The following is an 18022-nucleotide window of genomic DNA, read 5'->3' as shown; positions in this document are numbered from 1 at the left end:
CACCGAATGTTCTTCTTTCCCAGTCTAATAACACACACCACAGGTAGACAAAAAATTTTTTTGGGAGGGGGGTGTATTTTTAATGACTGAAACAAAACAGATCTAAAATCGCAGCTTCTGGAAGAACCACTTGTTCTTGCCGGTCTTGTACCTAGAGGCGGGGGAGAAAAGGAACACCATTGAGAAGAACAGTGAAACCAAATTCCCTTCATGGAGGATAAGGCCACCATACTCCAATATCCTCCACCTAAGTCTATTTACCTCTCCTCGAACTTGACCTTGGCCTCTCGTCGGGCCTTGCGTTTAAGAGCAGGGTCTCTGAAGACATCCTTGTTGACGACAGTCTTGTCCAAGGGGATATCCACAGAGTACCTGGACACAATGATGGGGACAGAAGATCAGCCCACAGGCCACCAGGGCCCTTCACACAGCCCTGGGACATTGGGGTGTCAGGGTCTGTCTCCATAGGAGCCATCCACAGAATCTGTGCCAAAGTCCCAAGAATATTCTTTGGAAATTCTCAATTTAATAGGACTCATTTACACAGATTCATACTACTATAATACTTCACATTTCATTCTCAACTTTCCAAAGTCACTATTTTTCTAGCTAAGGACTATCACTTTATTACATTCTCATTATGATCACAGCGGTTCGCCAGCTTTCTATTAGGAGTCTTTTTTTTTTTTTTTTAATTTATTTATTTATTTGACAGACAGAGACCACAAGTAGACAGAGAGGCAGACAGAGAGGAAGGGAAGCAGGCTCCCCGCTGAGCAGAGAGCCCCACATGGGGCTCGATCCCAGGGTCCTGGGATCACGACCCGAGCCAAAGGCAGAGGCTTTAACCCACTGAGCCACCCAGGCGCCCCTCTATTAGGAGTCTTTTTAGTGTTGTTCGGGTTGTGCTCGGACAGGGGAAGCCTCACTGCAGACAGTGCAGAGGCCGGGCCGCTAGCTGCCCAGGTCTCACTGCTTCCCAGCACCTAAAAAACCGCTCTGTCCTTTTAAGACAGCTTTGACAGTAAGCATGCAGCCCCCGGCAGCAAACTGTAAGGCATACACTGCTGGGTTTTGCCAATTATTGTTCAGGACTCTCCACCGTATAATCTATGCACCAAGGCAAGTGTGTACAGTGCACAATACTGTGGAAGGCCAGGAACTAGAGGGCATGGCAGCACTGTGGAATTAGCTGGTGGTGGTGGGGGTGGGGAGGCTTGCTGTCTTTATCTACCAACCCTTTTGGAAAGCCTTCAATAACTATCCTGGAAAGTGGAGAGTGGCAGAGAGCAGGCCAGATCCCATGCCCGTGTATACCCTGAATGCAAACGAATGATCTTTACCCAACACTTACAGAACTTTCAGGGGAGGAGACAGATAAAGAACAAGTTTGTAAGAGATTTTCTATCCCGCTTAGCCAACTCAGAGAAGTCGCCACAGAAAAATGGTAGAACATAGCTCCACGTTGGACCAAAGAGGTGACAAACATTGGAAACCACATCACTTTGTAAGTGACACATGTAAACAATGTCTCTTCCTCACACCAGAATGGTTGCAAGGTTGTCTCCTGATTCAGCAGGGCAAAGGGGCAAAAGAATCCCTTTCATTTCCATTTTTAAAAAAATTTCATCTATATATTTTTTAAAGATTTTATTTATTTCAGGGAGAAAGAGAAAGAAACAGCAAGAGAGGAGAGAGTGCCAGAGGGAGAGAAGCAGGCTCCCTGCTGAGCTGGGAGCCCAATGGACTCGACTCCAGGACTACGGGATCATAACCTGAACTGAAGGCAGTTGTAACGAACTGAGCCACCCAGGCACCCCTTCTTCTTCTTTTTAAACATTTTATTTAATTGAGAGAGAGCACGCGTATAAGTGTGCACGTATGCAGAGAGGAGAGTGAGAGGGAGAAGCAGACTCCCCGCTGAGCAGGGAGCCCGAAGTGGGACTCCATCCCAGGACCCTGAGATCATGACCTGAGCCAAAGGCAGACTCTTGATGGGAGTCACCCAGGCACCCCTCACTCACCTTGTGGGCATGAGGTGATTGTAGTTATAAACTTTCACAAAAGACTTGATCTTTGACCTCTTGGCGATTTTCTTCTTGCCCATGGCAGCTGTCACTTTACGGGGATAGCGGTCAATTCCCGCCACCAGAGCATGGCTGTAGGGACGGTCTGAGGTGCCATCATCAATGTTCTGAACGAGCAAGATCACATGTCACTGACTGAGGGCCTATTTAGGCCCTGTGCCAGATGGAGGGCTTGCATCAAAGGAATACCCCCCCCCACTCCCAGGTCTGAGACCCACTATGGGAAAAACCCCACAAAGTAGAGGCTCGGGAGTGCCATGCCAGAGCGCAGAGAGAGTAATAGGGAAGGGTGGAATTCATTCCCACAACAGTCTGGAAAACCTCCTAGGAGGTAAGAGAACTACAAGGCGCAGTATTAACACCGATGCAGTGCTTGCTCTCTATCAAGCATCTCGTAGCTTCCCCTACGACCACACTGCTGGTGAGGGACAGAGGAACAATCCCCAAACTGGTCGTCTAACTCCAGAAACCAGTCAGAGGGAGGGGGGCAGGGGAGCAAAGGATGCCCCTCGACCCCACCACGGCCAGCAGCTGGTGTGTGGGGCCAGAGCTCAGAGAGCCTCACCAGAGGCTACAAAACGTGGGCAGAGAGCCACCCGTGAAGGGTCAGAACATGCTACGTGATCTTTTGGACTAGAAACAATTTCTCCTCCTCTTACAGACTCCCAGCCGCAGCACTTGACGTCTCCACACCTCGGCAACAGAAAAGCATCCCCTACAGTGACTTCAGGGACCGGGCGTTGACAACCTCTGAAGGGCGATGCCAGACACCAAGCGAGCGCTCCATAAAACGTGGCCACTGTTGTTTCTTAGCACCCTCCTTGGTAGAGGGCGCCCACTTCCTCTCCCATTTGTTTTTATTTTGCACCTTCCTCCCTCCAAAGCTCTCACGCATTCACCCCCACCCGCAATGCTCAGGGACGAAGGCCCCCAGGCTAGCTCTCGCTCTCCAAGCTTGCAAGCCCTCGGAAACCGGCCCGATTCCCGAGATGCAAACGCGTCGCAGAAGCTCGCGAGGCTGGTACCTTCACGATGACCGCTTTGCGTCCGGAGTAGCGTCCGGCCAGGACCAGCACCACCTTCCCGGGTTTCATGAACTTGCCCATCTCTGCAGAGAAAGGAGAACCGACCGATCAGAGACGCGCAAGCCGAGGCTGTGGGTCCGGAAACTGGGGCTGCGCTCCTGGCCGCCTCGGCCCAGGCCGCCCGCAGGCCCTGCTGGCAGGACCGGGCCGCCACGAAGCCGCCAGAGACCAAGCAGTGGAGAGAGCCCCGAGCCGCCCCGCAGCAAGACCCCCCGGCGGCGGATGGCGGCGGATTGGGACCTCCTACCCAAGTCTCTACTCACCGACACCAACCACTCGAGCCTACAGCAGAAAGGAAGAAAGGGCACTTCCGCTAACCTTTCACCCCCGTGAGCCATGACCTCACTTCCGGTCCCGCCCCGCAAGGTTACGCCGCTTCTCCAAAGTTGTTGTGGGCGGAAGAAGCTTTAGCGGATAGAGCGGCATTTGGACGCTCATTTATTCAAATCAAACTTTATTAGAAGCCTCAGCAGTGGGCAAGAGCAAAGGAGTCCCTTTCTTCCCCGTAGGTTGGAGCGGAGAGAACGGTCCTAATGCCCGCGGAATTTTGACTCCGCCGTTCTGCTGTACTAGTAGTTGTAGTTCCTTTCTCGGGCGCGAGGAGGGGACACAGTTTTAAATTGACATTTATGCCTTGCAAGTTAGCAAAATAGGACTTGTATTAGTCTGCACTGTTAGGCGTAAGGAGAGAGAGACGAAGATCAATCAGACAAGGGTGCTTAACCCCAATATTTAGAGTCGTGATGTCACAGACATTACCGGCTAGAATAAGCAGTGAGAGGTGAAGGACAATGATGGGGATAATCACTGAGCACCTACTCTGTGCTAGGGTTGTTTTTTTTTTTTAATTTTTTAAAGATTTTTAAAAAAAGATTTTATTTATTTGACAGAGAGAAATCACAAGTAGATGGAGAGGCAGGCAGAGAGAGAGAGAGAGAGAGGGAAGCAGGCTCCCTGCCGAGCAGAGAGCCTGATGCGGGACTCTATCCTAGGACCCTGAGATCATGACCCGAGCGGAAGGCAGCGGCTTAACCCACTGAGCCACCCAGGCGCCCCTAAAGATTTTTATTTGAGAGAGAGACAGTGAGAGAGAACATGAGCGAGGAGAAGGTCAGAGGGAGAAGCAGACTTCCCATGCAGCTGGGAGCCTGATATGGGACTCGATCCTGGGACTCCAGGATCATGACCTGAGCCGAAGGCAGTCGTCCAACCAACTGAGCCACCCAGGCGCCCCTGTGCTAGGGTTTTTAGGTAAGCCGATAGCCTATTTAATTCTCACAACTCTGCATCTTTGCTGTTTTCCTCCCATTTAGATATGGGGAAATTGAGATTCAAAGAGGATATGTTACCTATCCGAGGTTGACCCTGATCAGTAGCATAGATGAGATTGAAATTTAGGTTTGAATGCAGGTCTAGTTGGTTCTCAAAGTGAATTATTTCCCATCACTTACTGGAAAATGTTTTTATTTTATTGTTATTATTATTATAGTAGGCTCCCTGCCCAACGTGAGACTTGAACTCAGGACCTTGAGATCAAGAGTCACATCCTCTACCCCATGAACCAGCCAGACATCCTTGGAAGAGTGTTTTTTTACATGGTCCCTTAGTTGTCTTCTGAGTTCAAGAGGAAGGGAAACCATCTTACAGTTTTGCCTATTGGAACATTGAAGAATCTACAGGATTGGTCTTGGGCAAAATGTGAGAACAATCAGGGTTTCATCAACTCTTGTCTTCAGGCTCTCCAGGGACAGGTTTCCCCTGCAGCCCTTACGACCCCATTCCAATGGTTTATCACAGTAATTACATACTTATATTTTTATATTCAATTACAATCTTTTGTTTTAATTTGAAATATGACATTTTAGAGTTGGAAGGGACCTCAGAGACATCTACTCTGGCCTCTGAGAGGACAGTTCCAGAGCAGCAAAGTCACAGAGATGGTGATGAAAGAGTAAGTTCTTGTTCCCAACCCACTGCACCACACCAGCCTGCCCATTTCCACCTCCATGGTCTGCTCCTAGCCTCCTTATCTGCTGCTGCTGCCTCTTTTGCTATATCTCTCTTGGAAAATAGAAACCAGATCCTTAAATCTTGTAATTGCCTTGGACTCTTCTCACAAACACTCTCCAAATCAAATTAGTATTAAATCCTGCGAATTTTTTCCTTGTGCTTTGAATTCTTTTTCCACCTGCCCCCTAATCAATCCAGCCTCAGATCTTTTTCTTCTCCTTCTCAAACTTTTGTGTGGGTCAGCGTTGCTTGCTATGTTTATGAAAAATGGATTTCCAACCTAGGAGATAACCATTTCAGTCTGGTGGAGGTATATGATCTATAGGACTGATTTTGGGATGCTTTCCTCAACACAACTCTTAAATCCACCATTTATGTGCTTGAAATCCTTCGTTGGTTCTCTATACCAAAGTCTGAACTCACCTCTCCTTTCCTGCAGTCTAAATTCCTACTCCACACCTTCACATACTGCCCTCCCCCATCCCTCAACTACTCAAATATCCAACTTCTTCTGAGCCCTGGGGTCTTTTTTCTCCTCCACTGCAGCCAGGCAAAAACCTATCCAGAGTTCTCCTGAGCAGAATCAATCTCTTCCTTCTGTGCTCCCTCAGCAATCCAATCCATATTCATCTTTATTATAGAGCGTATTTGGTTTGTGGGTGCCTGGGTGGCTCAGTCGGTTGGGTGTCCGACTCTTGATTTCAGCCCAGGTCATAATCTTGGGGTCGTAAGATCGAGCCCTGTGTCAGTGTAGAGTCTGCTTGGGGTTCTTTCTCCCTCTCCCTCTGTTCCTCACGCCCCTCCCAAGCTTACACATGCACTCTCTCAAATAAATAAAATCTTAAAAAATTTTTTTTTAAAGATTTTATTTATTTGACAGAGAGAGAGATCACAAATAGGCAGAGAGACAGACAGAGAGAGAGATGAGGAGAAGCAGGCTCCCTGCTGAGCAGAGAGCCCCATGTGGGACTTGATCCCAGGCCCCTGAGATCATGACCTGAGCCGAAGGTAGAGGCTTAACCCACTGAGCCACCCAGGCGCCCCTTAAAAAATTTTTTTGGTTTGGATTAGTGGTTCTCAAAGTGTGGTCCCCAGACCAGCTGCATCAACTTAACCGGGAACTTGTTGGGATTGTAAATTTTCAGGCCTCACCCCAGAACTACTGAATAAGAATCTCTGGGATGGGAGCCAGCTATTTCTGTTTTCACAAGCTACGCAAATCTCCATTCGGTTCGGTATCTCCTTGGTTAGACTGTGTCTTCCCTGAGGGCAGGCGGTCTGTTTTATTTACCTCTTTCCTCAGTATCCAGCCTGGCCCAGGTAATTGGCAGGTATTCAAGAATGAATGAATGCTGGGGCGCCTGGGTGGCTCAGTGGTCCCCAGGTGTGGGCGCCTGGGTGCCTGCCTCTCTGCCTACTTGTGATCGCTCTCTGTCAAATAAATTTAAAAAAAAAAAAAAAAGAATGAATGAATGCAAAACACCTTAGAAAACTTTTTTTAAAAAAACTTTTTGAAAAATAGATTTTATTTTTATTTATTTGACAGACAGAGATCACAAGCAGGCAGAGAGAGAGGAGGAAGCAGACTCCCTGCTGAGCAGAGAGCCAGATGCGGGGCTCAATCCCAGAACCCTGAGATCATGACCTGAGCCGAAGGCAGAGGCTTTAACCCACTGAGCCCCACAGGTGCCCTTTTTTTTTTTAAAACGATTTAAAATAATCTCTACACCCAATGTGGGGCTTGAATTTATAACCCCAAGATCAAGAATTGCATGGTCTACCAACTGAGCCACCCAGGTGCCCACACCTTAGAAATCTTTAAAAACCCTTTGTGGGGGTAGCTGGGTGGCTCAGATGGTTAAGTCTCTGCCTTCAGCTCAAGTCATTTTAGGTTGTGGGATCGAGCCCTGCATCAGGCTTCTGTCTCAGCGGGGTATCTGCTTGTCCCTCTCCCTCTGCCTCTCCCATGCTCATGCTCTCTGTCTCAAGTGAATAAATAAAATCTTAAAAAAGAGGATGTTTTGTAGATCATACTTTTGTAACAATTGACGCTGCCCTTTTATGGATATATATCCATGGCTCTTTTTCATTCTGTTCTTGCCTATGTTTAGACCTAGGCTGTTTCCTTCTCTCCTCCCTTGTCCTCTGTGCCTCACCCAAAGCCAAAGACAGGGCTACGTCTTAAGTAATAAGCAGATGATATCAGTGACTACCAGATATCTGACGATGGGATGCTGGCGGGATTGTCTCTGTCTCTACACGTTGCCTTTACGTTTCATGAAGAAGTTGAACAGCAGCAGCTGTCTGCCCATCTCCTTGTGGCCTGGTCCCTTGGCAGCATCCATTTCTGGTGGGTATGTGGGAAATAACTTCTCTTCCCCAAAATAATGGTGGAGCGAGGTGCATTAAGGAGAGGAACAAAAGATCTGGAAGCAGCAGGATACAATGAGATAACATGATGGACTATAAAGACCATACGATTTGGATTCAGGCAACTTGAATTCAAATCTCAGCTCTTCCATTCCACAAACCTGGATGAAATGTTTAACTTCAATTTACTCAATTTAATCAGGAGAATATTGTCCTGCCTTACAAGTAGTGAGAATTAAATTGGGATGACTTATGGGGCACCTGGGTGGAGCAGCTGGTTGGGTGTCTGACTCTTGGTTTCAGCTTGGGTTGTGATCTCAGGGTCATAAGACTGAGCCCCCCGTCCGGCTCTGTGCTCAGCAGAGAGTCTGCTGGAGGATCTCCCTCTCTCTCTGCCTCCACCCACCATGCTAATAAGTAAATTAATCGATCTTTAAAAATAAAAATAGGGGTGCCTGGGTGGCTCAGTCATCAAGCATCTGCCTTCGGCTCAGGACATGATCCCAGGGTGCAGGGACCGAGTCCCAAAATCGGGCTCCTGGCTCCACGGAAAGCCTGCTTCTTCTCCCTCTCCCACTGCCCCTGCTTGTGTTCCCTCTCTTGCTGTGTCTCTGTCAAATAAATAAATAAAATCTTAAAAAAACAAAAAAATAAAAACGCTAGCTTCTGAAGTGGCACGTATGGGGAGGTGTGCTGGGGGAACGGGGCTGTAGGCCTGGGTGAGATGGGAGGATAATGTCTGGGGGAAAGAACACCACCAAAGCTGAGCTGATCCAGGGTAGAGGGCCAAGAAGGGGCAGAAAGGTCAAGAGCCAGACATCACCAAGGAAATAGTGGTTTGGATCAGATGGGCTCATAATGCACAGACAGGCTTATAAATCAAAGCCAGGAGTCTCCAAGGTCTTTGTAGAGAAGCTACATAAAATATTATGATTTTATTAGCAACCACAGATATATCATTTTTCTCATTTTGCACTTATCCTGTTTCACACAGAAGGACTAATTCTCATGAATTATCAATCCTACATCTTAAATAACATGTCGCTGAAAAAATTAAGTTAAAATGCACTACGTAATAGTGCAGACACAAAGTGCAGCTGGCAACTGAACACGTGAAACAAGGCTGAATCAGCGGTACTGAGATCCTATTTGGTTTTCCAGAAAGTGATACGCTTTGCCCATCTTTGGTCAGTCCCGGAGCAGTCAGCAAGTTAGATGATAAATATGAACTCAACAGGCTAAAACACTGAAGACCAGACAGGATCACTCGAGTCAGTTTTACGAGGAAATGCTCAGTCCCTTGTCTGCCAACAGTGATCTGCTGTAGTCCCACTCCCACTGCTGTCCTTACCGCGTGACCAGACCCCCTCCATCATCCAGCCTCAGGGCCAAGTGGAATCCTAACCCTGGGAGAGTTGCTGCTGATCACTACAGCAAACCGCCATTCACACTCGACCTGGGAGGCAGGGGCTCTCTCTCGGGTATAACTCTGGCATATCTACTTCTCAAAGACTGTGTCAGCGCCCTACTGGGACCTGTGCACCGGGAAGGTTATTTGCCAGAGGACGTGGTACCAACGTTTGCTGTTCCTCATAAATAACCAAAAGACCATTGTCTCTGCTGTGGGCAGAGGGGGCTACCTTGTCAAGAACAAGATTTCAGTTCCGACCCTCAAAAAAGGGCTCATATGGAAATCAACTTGCAGTGAACTCCCTCAGAAACGCTGTTCCCAGATCTCCCCACTCCAAGTCTGAGAGGCAACTGTGGAGCATACACGGCCTCCCCTGAGCCAGGGTCAGGAGGAAAGGGGTGTTGGTACTCATAAAGGAATTTAAATTCTGGCCTGAGGACTCACAAACCTGCTCCAAGCGAACGAGTGCGGCTCCCTGCGCGACGGACAGGAGCCTCAAGCTCAGTGTCTCCCGGGACCAACAATTCACTTATGTCACTAACCACCATTAAGAGAACGGTTAGAGCAACCTGGGTTTTGTAAAAAGCAGATATGGCACAATCAGGAGGTCCAGTGACTGTGCCAGAACTGATTTCTTTTGCATCAGCTCAAATACACATGTCTACGTGTCACACACCGGGGCAAAACCTTTGAATGAGTGGGTCTCTGGCATCTCGGAGATGCTAAGTTGGCGGGGAAAACAGCCTGTGCAGTCCCTTGGCTGAGGAGACTGTCTGTAAGGCCGCCTCCGCCTCTGTTTCTATCCCAAAAGACTAACCATCTACTCCTACTCCACGGAGCAAGGTGCTGGCGCAGGGCCGGGCCCTCTCATCAGAAGGCATCTTTGATGTTCTTGAGCTGGCGCACGGCCAGGTCCACGGGGAGGCTGAACTTGAGGCTGCTGAGGCGACTGAGCAGGTTGAGGGCGCTCTCAAAGCCTGTGTGTGCCATGTAGCTCCAGGGCTGGTAGTGGGGCTCGATGAGGGACCCTGACTTGCAGATCAGGTTCACCCAGGACACGAGGCGCTGCTCGTTCAGAGCCATGCACACCAAGGCCTTCAACTCGGAGTCTGCACTGCGTTTAAAAGGGTCGTGCTCCGTCAGCACCATGTGGATGGCTGTCAGAAGGCTCTGCTTGGGGGTCACCACGGTGCCTCCTGTAACTGGCAGGGCAAAGGACTGGGAGAGCTTCCGAGCGGGGGATTCCACGTAAGCGCGGCCGTTCTTAGCATGGTAGTACTTTACGAAGAGCTCCCACGGGTGCATGGCCTCGGGGGCTGAGGAGAAGGCCGGCAGCAAACAGGCGATGGGGGCCATGACCAGGCTCATCCCTGGTGAGGCGGCGTAGAGGCCATGGGCCAGCAGGTCCCTGACGGCCACTGTCAGCTCCTTCCGCACAGCTGTGGTCAGCTCGTCCTTGCCTCCTAGGGACAGGTCCTGGAGGCTGGCAGAGGTGATGACATGGTCGTGTGGCTGGTGTCTCAGGGCCAGCTGCCTTACCCTGTCTACTGAGATCTCCAACCTCTTCAGTAAGGGGGCATAGTCCCCATCAGCCTGGCCCCTCTGCCACAGGGTTTGGGGGATCTGGCCCGTGGCGCAGCCCAGCTGGCTCACGGCAAAGATCTGGAGCACGGCCAGCGCACGCTGCATGAGGCGCAGCCCCGACTGCTGAACCTTCTTCACGTCTTCTGCCTTCGCTGTTTAGGAAATACAATGGCTCATCAGCAGGGACCATAGTGGCATAGAAGTGTACTCAGCAAGTCACGAGCTGAGATCTAGTCTTGCTTCTGAGCTACAGTATGGGTCCCCCGTGAAGCCAAGAGCCACCCGGGAGGTCACTGGGCTTAACTGTTTTGGGTTAATCAGAGCTATATTGAGATATAGAACATATACCACATAAATCATGCATTTAAGCATACAAAGCAGGGATTTTTAATATATTTACAGAGTTGTGCACCCAGAGTCCCAAAAAGAAACCCTGTACTGTTAGTATTTCCCATTCCTGTTCTCCCCAACCCTGTAAGACCTAGGCTGGTAGTACTCCCCATTCCCATCCTCCCCAAGCCCGTAAACCCTGGGCAGCCACTAATCTACTTCTTATCTCTCTAGACCCGCCTGTTCTGGAAGCCATACTTACTCTGGCTGTTTCCTGGAGGGAGTCTGCTGCCACCTGTTCTCGTGGAGCCACTTCCAGTCTTCCCACCGGCCTTGCACTCACAGGGCACGCTCTCTGCCTGCAACGGGCTTCCCACTTCATCTGTAGTCAGCAGTTACAAAGTGGAGGAAAAAGAATATTCCCCAGTTCCTCCCACATGGTAAGACTTTTTACAAATATCATCTGATTTGTGTGGAACAGTGACTGGCTCAATACATATTTGCTGAATGAGGGAGGCATGAATCACCCTTTCATGGGTGAGGACAGTGGGGCTAAGGAAGTTAGGAACCTGCCCAAGAACCCCAGGCTAGGAAGTGGCGGAACTGGGATCTGAACTCTCTGGTTCTAAAATCCATGTTTTGGGGGCATCTGGATGGCAACTCTCTGGTTCTAAAATCCATGTTTTGGGGGCACCTGGATGGCTCAGTTGGCGGAGCATGCAACTCTTAATCTTGGAGTTGTGGGTTTGAGCCCCCCCATTGGGTGTAGAGATTATTTAAAAATAAAATCTTTCAAAAAAATAAAACGATGGCGCCTGGGTGGCTCAGTGGGTTGAGCTGCTGCCTTCGGCTCAGGTCATGGTCTCAGGGTCCTGGGATCGAGTCCCGCATCAGGCTCTCTGCTCAGCAGGGAGCCTGCTTCCTCCTCTCTCTCTCTGCCTGTCTCTCTGCCTACTTGTGATCTCCGTCAAATAAATAAATAAAATCTTAAAAAAATAAATAAATAAAACGAAATCCCTGTTCTTTCCGTTCTACCATGCTGGCTCCTTTACTGAGTGATCAAACTTCCTACAAAGTACATCAAGAACTGGCACCTTCAGGTACCAGTACGTGGATTATGTATAATTATTCTTTTTCAAAGATTTTATTTATTTGAGAGAGAGAGAGAAAGCACACATGACACATGTACACAGACGAGAGGGAGAAATAGACTCCCTGCTGAGCAGGGAGCCTGATATGGGGCTCGATCCCAGGACCCTGAGATCATGACCTGAGCCAAAAGCAGATGGTTAACGGACTGAGCCACCCAGTTGTCCCTACATATAATTATTATGACATCTGTCCACCCTTCTCTCCCCATCCCCTCCTCTGACCTTGGATGAAGTTGATGAACATCTCGAGGTCTCGGATCTGAGTTTTCAACTGCTCAACCAACTGCTCTTTCACTCGGGCTGGGTTGACAATCTGAGCCACGGCTGCATCCACACGCTGCCGGAGCTCGTCGGTGGACAGTGAGCTGATGTCTTCATTCAGATTCATGTCCAGTTTCTTTATTAATTCATCTATGATCACCTATCAAGACCACAAGCAATGAGTACAGCCTTTGGAATTTTCTGAGAGCGGGTTAGGAAGAAGAGTATTTGCTAGTATGCTGCGGACCCTTTAAACGGAAATCAAAGATAGAACTCCCAAATTTGTGAGAGAAAGCAATGCAATTGGTGATCAAGGTGAGAGGACAGAGCTACTTCTCCTGTAGCAACAAGGACTCTTGGTTCCTCTTGGACAGAAATGGCTATTCTCAACTGCAAATTTTCTACCAGGCCAGGCAACTTTCAGGGCAACAACAGTGTGAATAATCCGAAGAGACTGATGATCCAAAAAACCTCATAGTTAGCATCCCCCCAGGCCTCCAAGGGAATAAACACTGACTTCTTGTAGTTTCTAGTCCTCCTTCTCTCTTCTTGCCCTACTCTAGGCAACTAAACAAAAATCTCTACTGAACTTTAGTGTGTCAAATATACCCTATATACCAAATATAACCTAGTGACAATATTTGGGATAGTTTGAAATCCAGATAGCGTGTAAGTCCAGCTCAGTCAGAGAAACAGCCACATCAGTGAGAGACAAACCTGTCTGTAGGGGAGACTAGCCGTATTTCTGCCGGCAGGTTGACCTGTCTACCCAAGCGCTGCTTGAATAAATATGGCATTACAGTCAGTCTGGAGTCATGGAATATTTATCAACTGGTGGTGAGGAAAAAAGCTGACTTACACTGTAGGATGTGTCTAAGCTGAAGTGTTTTAATGATCAGATGGAAAATTATTATTATTATTATTATTATATGTTATTACTATTATTACTAATAACCACCAAAAGGAAAGAGTTCAATTATCATATTATAAAGCTTTGGACCTGTGTTTCCATGTGTGAATAAAGGTTGTCCCATTTCTCTTTGATTTGGGCCAGCAAAGGGATTCTCAGGAAGGCCAAGGGCAAACAAGCTAAGAAAGAATGCTCCTGTGAGCTCTGGAAGGGACCAGGTAACCTCAGGTAGTGGTGAAGGCGGCTCTGGTGTCTGCTCACCCGCTGTCTTTCCAAGACCACGGACTGCGGCAGGGAGTCATAATTGCCCTCTTGATAAGCAAACGTTTCCAGGTCATCTAGTTGGGTTTTGAGCTGTAGTATAAGTTCCTTCTGCTTCTCCCTTTGGGTTTCCAGACGTTCCCGTTTTTCCTGTTCACTCTAAGACAAGAAAATACTTAGGTCTATCTCATAGGACAAGGAAAAAATCCGGGCACATTAAGAATCTTCTCAAGCTAAAAATGACCTGTGAAACATAAAACGTTTCCAAATAATCCCAACCAGGTGTTCCCGTTTTTCCTGCTCACTCTAAGACAAGAAAATACTTCTGTTGGGACGCCTGGGTGGCTCAGTTGGTTAAGCGGCTGCCTTCGGCTCAGGTCATGATCCCAGCGTCCTGGGATCGAGTCCCACATCGGGCTCCTTGCTTGGCAGGGAGCCTGCTTCTCCCTCTGCCTCTGCCTGCCATTCTGTCTGCCTGTGCTCGCTCGCTCTCCCTCTCTCTCTGACAAATAAATAAATAAAATCTTAAAAAAAAAAAATACTTCTGTCTATCTCACAGGGAAAGGAAAAAAATCAGGGAACATTAAGAATCTTCTCAAGCTAAAAATGACTCGTGAAACATAAAATGTTTCCAAATAATCCCAATGAAATGCAGAATTCATGAGAGAGGGTAAAAAAAACAACAACAATAGGGACACCTGGGTGGCTCAGTTGGTTAAACAGCTGCCTTCGGCTCAGGTCATGATCCCAGCGTCCTGGGATCAAGTCCCACATCGGGCTCCTTGCTCGGCAGGGAGCCTGCTTCTCCCTCTACCTTTGCCTCTGCCTCTGCCTGCCATTCTGTCTGCCTGTGCTCGCTCTCTGACGGATAAATAAATAAAATCTTTAAAAAAACAACAACAACAACAATAACAACAAAAAACCCAAACCAAAACCAAACGAGAACAAAGATTTCCTCCAGGGTAATTTATTAAATGTGTTTTCTTTTTTTTTTTTTTAAGATTTTTTTATTTATTTATTTGACAGAGAGAGATGACAAGCAGGCAGAGAGGCAGGCAGAGAGGGAGAGGAGGAAGCAGGCTCCCTGCTGAGCAGAGAGCCCGATGCGGGGCTCGATCCCAGGACCATGGGATCATGACCTGAGCCGAAGGCAGCGGCTCAACCCATTGAGCCACCCAGGCGCCCCTTAAATGTGTTTTCTTTAAGAAAGTGTTTGTCCCTGTCAGAAATAGAATATGAATACAATGAAGCCTTTTGTTAAGATAGCCTTTCCCCCCTCAACCAAATGTCTAGTTAGGACTGAGACAAACTTATCTTAGCCAAGACAGCCTCCCAGGAGCTAAACATGCCATTCTCCACAGCCAATTACCACAGATCAACTTCTAAATACTTCCCACAGCCAAATTTTGCAAGGGAATCTAGAGATAAGGGTGTAGAGAAAGGATTTATAACTCATAACCAGTTTTTTTAAGGCTCTAAAGTCCTCCAGTGCATTATAGACTTCTGCAAAAATCAAAATAATTAAAGCGGGTGCCTGGGGCAGTGGAAAAATAAAATCCAAAAGCCAAGTAATAGGAGTGGGAAGGCAACTATGTCTAAAAAATAACAAAAAAAATATCCGGTAAGTTTCCCCCACCAGTGATTCCTTTCTCTTCTGTTGGCCATGAGGTAGTTTCTGCATTTAAATGATTAAAAACCCTTCAGGGTGGTAAAATGTTGCCGAAGTATTCTCAAATACTAGTTCTTCCTTAACTTTCTTGAGTGTCAAAAAAAAAAAAAAAAAAAAAAAAAAAACCCCAAAGCAAAACTAGCCCATCTTGTGTAGGTATAGGGCTGCATTTTAAACCAGCAGTCTACAGGATATTAAATTTAACCTTCAGATGGTACTTACCAAGCCCTCCAGAAGATATGAGAGAGAATAAATGAAAAACAACAAATTAGGCGCCTGGGTGGCTCAGTGGGTTAAGCAGCTGCCGTCGGCTCGGGTCATGATCTCAGGGTCCTGGGATCGAGTCCCGCATCGGGCTCTCTGCTCATCGGGGAGCCTGCTTCCCTCTCTCTCTCTCTCTCTGACTGCCTCTCTGCCTACTTGTGATTTCTCTCTGTCAAATAAATAAATAAAATCTTAAAAAAAAACAACAAATTAACTTTTTGTTCAAGCTATTTATTATTATTTTTTAAGATTTTATTTATTTATCTGACAGAGAGACACGGCAAGAGAGGGAACAGAAGCAAGGGAAGTGGGAGAGGGGGACACAGGATTCTCGCTGAGCAGCAAGCCCAATGCGGGGCTCCATTCCAGGACCCTGGGATCATGACCTGAGCTGAAGGCAGAAGCTTTAACCCACTGAGCCACCAAGGCACCCCTCGTTCAAGCTATTTAAAAAGCAGTCCTCTTGCTTTAGCTTTAATCAATATGAAAACAAGCCTTTTCTCAGGATACTTCCTCCCCAAACTTTTCTGTGCTGTGGCTTTTTTTTTTTTTTAAAGATTTTATTTATTTATTTGACAGACAGAGATCACAAGTAGGCAGAGAGGCAGGCAGAGAGAGAGAGAGAGGAGGAAGCAGGCTCCCTGCCGAGCAGAGAGCCCCACGCGGGGCTCGATCCCAGGACCCTGGGATCACGACCCAAGCCGAAGGCAGAGGCTTTAACCCACTGAGCCACCCAGGTGCCCCATGTGCTGTGGTTTCTTAGAAACCTGTTGTGGGAGGACCTAACTATCCTTCAGGTTTCCTAGATCTCCCTAGGAAAAGCTGACCATTTCTTGCTCTGTGTTGGTTACACACTTCTCTAGATTATTTCGCACTGCAATTCTTTGTTGAGGATTCTGTCCCCCAGTCAATGAACTCATTCTAGGGCAAAGGCCTTGACTTTGCACCCCTAATGCCTAGCACCATGTCTTGGCACAAGGTAAGCTCCTAATACACATAAAACAGGTACAGAGCAACATAATCCAAAAAATGAGCTCTGACTAGAAGAAGCTGTCTAGCCAGCCCAAGGAGAAAAGAATGGGGGGAAAGCTGTGGGTATGTGGAGAGAAGGGTGGAACAGTAAACACAGGATTACACTGGAAACATTTCAGATTAAAATAAACAAGTCAATATCTGCTACTGATAAGTCTTCTTGGTTAAAACTAACTTAAGTGGGAAGAAAGGCATAAATGGATTGTAACTTGAAGAACGAAAAGGTGGAAGACAGCAAGTCTCTTGAACACCTCCAACAAGCTATCCGCAACCGTGCACTTTGAGAGTCAAAGACTGCAAGGAAATGTTCTCTTGGCCTGGCATACAGACTCTCATTACTCACTGAAGGCTAACTGAGTACATCTCATCACGGTCAGTAAAGGGACTTCATTTATGATATCTAGTTATTAGGCAGGATGGGCAAGGTGGTTTAAAATACCGGCATTAGGAAATGTATATAATCAGGAGTGGTGTTTCTTTCGGTTACTTAGTGATCCCCTGTTCACCAAAGCTCCCACCTACACAAAGTCTAAAAATCAAAGGTGTTTTCCAGATTCCAGGGAAGCAGAACAGGCAGCAGATCTAACTTTCCAAGGATTTCAATTTACTTACACTACATTAACCAGTGTTCTCAACCCCAGGTCGGGGTACTTATCAGCAAATGTTTTCGGGTCTTCGGTGTATCACGAGGCAACGGCAAGGTGAGCGGGAGCAGCAGTGCTTTGGTTGGTTACTGCTCGCGTCTGAATACTCTCCGCTCACCACTCCTCGGTCCCGCACGTCACCGCGTCTGCATCTCTTTCCTTAGATGGACACCCCTCGCCATCAGGTTCCCAGACCTCTCTGTCACCCTGCCCTTCACAGCAGGACTCACACACCGTCTTACCCCCTCGTCTCGCACGCGCGTAGTACTCACCCAGTCCAGCCGGCTTCTCACCACTGCTACCTCCATCCCGGTCAGCATCGCCGCCAGCCACCCAACCTCCTATTCCCAAGTCTCTCGGGGTCCGGCCCCAGCTGCTCACCTGGTTCTCGCCCCGCAATCGTGGCCGGTCCCCTGGCAGTCCATCGCCATCGTCGCTGGCGGGGTCCTCGGGTCCCCCATAACCCAGGACGTGAGGGCAGCCGCGGAACGCGAAGTCTTCGAGCTCGCGCAGGAGGCGCTGCTGCTCCGCGGGCGCCCCGCGCACCACCTGGCGCAGGCGGAACTGCACTTGAGCGAAGTGCGAGGACAGCGCGAGCAGTGCCGAGTCCAGCCGCCGCCGCTCGGCCCGCAGACGCCTCAGCGTCCGGCCGGGCGAGTCCGGAGGGGAACCTGGGGCCGCGCCGGGCTCCTCAGCCGCCGCCTCTTCCGAGAACGCAGCCGTCCCAGGCGCGGCCTCCGCCACTGCCCCCACGGGGGCCCAGCGCACGGCCTCGCACGGTGGCAGCGACTCCTCTTCCTCCTCCTCTTCGTTCTTCGCCTTTGGACTAACAGCTGCCACCACCGTTACCGGCTCCGCAGCCGCTTCGACGGCCGCCATCTTTCCGGAAACGCCGCCGCACGTCAGCCGCGCCCCCTCACTGCCATGGCAACGGCGCGCTGTCTGGGAAACCC

The 18022-nt window shown here is 48.6% G+C and overlaps 2 protein-coding genes across 3 annotated transcripts in view; both read right to left on the bottom strand.

Moving 5' to 3' along the window:
• Positions 1–55: 55 nt before the first annotated feature.
• The window catches only part of RPL27 (ribosomal protein L27), a 62154-nt gene continuing 44187 nt past the window's right edge, over positions 56–18022 (bottom strand). Inside the window, exons 2-6 of the mRNA XM_082706308.1 lie at positions 3436–3547; positions 3113–3195; positions 2025–2194; positions 262–372; positions 56–151 (exon numbers count right to left, since the gene is read on the bottom strand). Coding sequence (XP_082562434.1) covers positions 103–151; positions 262–372; positions 2025–2194; positions 3113–3193 — 411 coding nt within the window. The 5' untranslated portion in view covers positions 3194–3195; positions 3436–3547 and the 3' untranslated portion in view covers positions 56–102. The remainder of the gene's footprint in view (positions 152–261; positions 373–2024; positions 2195–3112; positions 3196–3435; positions 3548–18022) is intronic.
• RUNDC1 (RUN domain containing 1) lies at positions 8456–17996 on the bottom strand. Of its 2 annotated transcripts, XM_082706255.1 has the most exons (5): positions 17451–17996; positions 13461–13619; positions 12251–12449; positions 11140–11259; positions 8456–10699 (listed from the first exon to the last, which is right to left on the bottom strand). In XM_082706255.1, exons 1-5 carry the CDS (start codon positions 17946–17948, stop codon positions 9834–9836), a joined length of 1842 nt encoding a protein of 613 aa, XP_082562381.1. In that variant the 5' UTR covers positions 17949–17996; the 3' UTR covers positions 8456–9833. The 2 variants fall into 2 exon arrangements, with proteins under 2 accessions (XP_082562381.1, XP_082562382.1); XM_082706256.1 differs by lacking the exon at positions 13461–13619 and having other exon boundaries at positions 17451–17963.

The sequence above is a fragment of the Mustela nivalis genome (assembly GCF_964662115.1).
Source record: "Mustela nivalis genome assembly, chromosome: 17".
NCBI classification, from domain to species: Eukaryota; Metazoa; Chordata; class Mammalia; order Carnivora; family Mustelidae; genus Mustela; species Mustela nivalis.
Note: the sequence above shows the minus strand (reverse complement) of the source record. Positions and strands in the feature narration are given on the sequence as shown.

What these genes read in the sequence shown, in the direction of transcription:
- RUNDC1 (XM_082706255.1), bottom strand. Translation starts at nt 17,948, where the DNA reads ATGGCGGCCGTCGAAGCGGCTGCGGAGCCGGTAACGGTGGTGGCAGCT. An exon ending in GATTGCGGGGCGAGAACCAG is followed by an intron (nt 13,620 to 17,450) that starts GTGAGCAGCTGG and finishes TTCTTGTCTTAG; the next exon opens with AGTGAACAGGAAAAACGGGA. An exon ending in CCCTCCAGGAAACAGCCAGA is followed by an intron (nt 10,700 to 11,139) that starts GTAAGTATGGCT and finishes TTTCCTAAACAG; the next exon opens with CGAAGGCAGAAGACGTGAAG.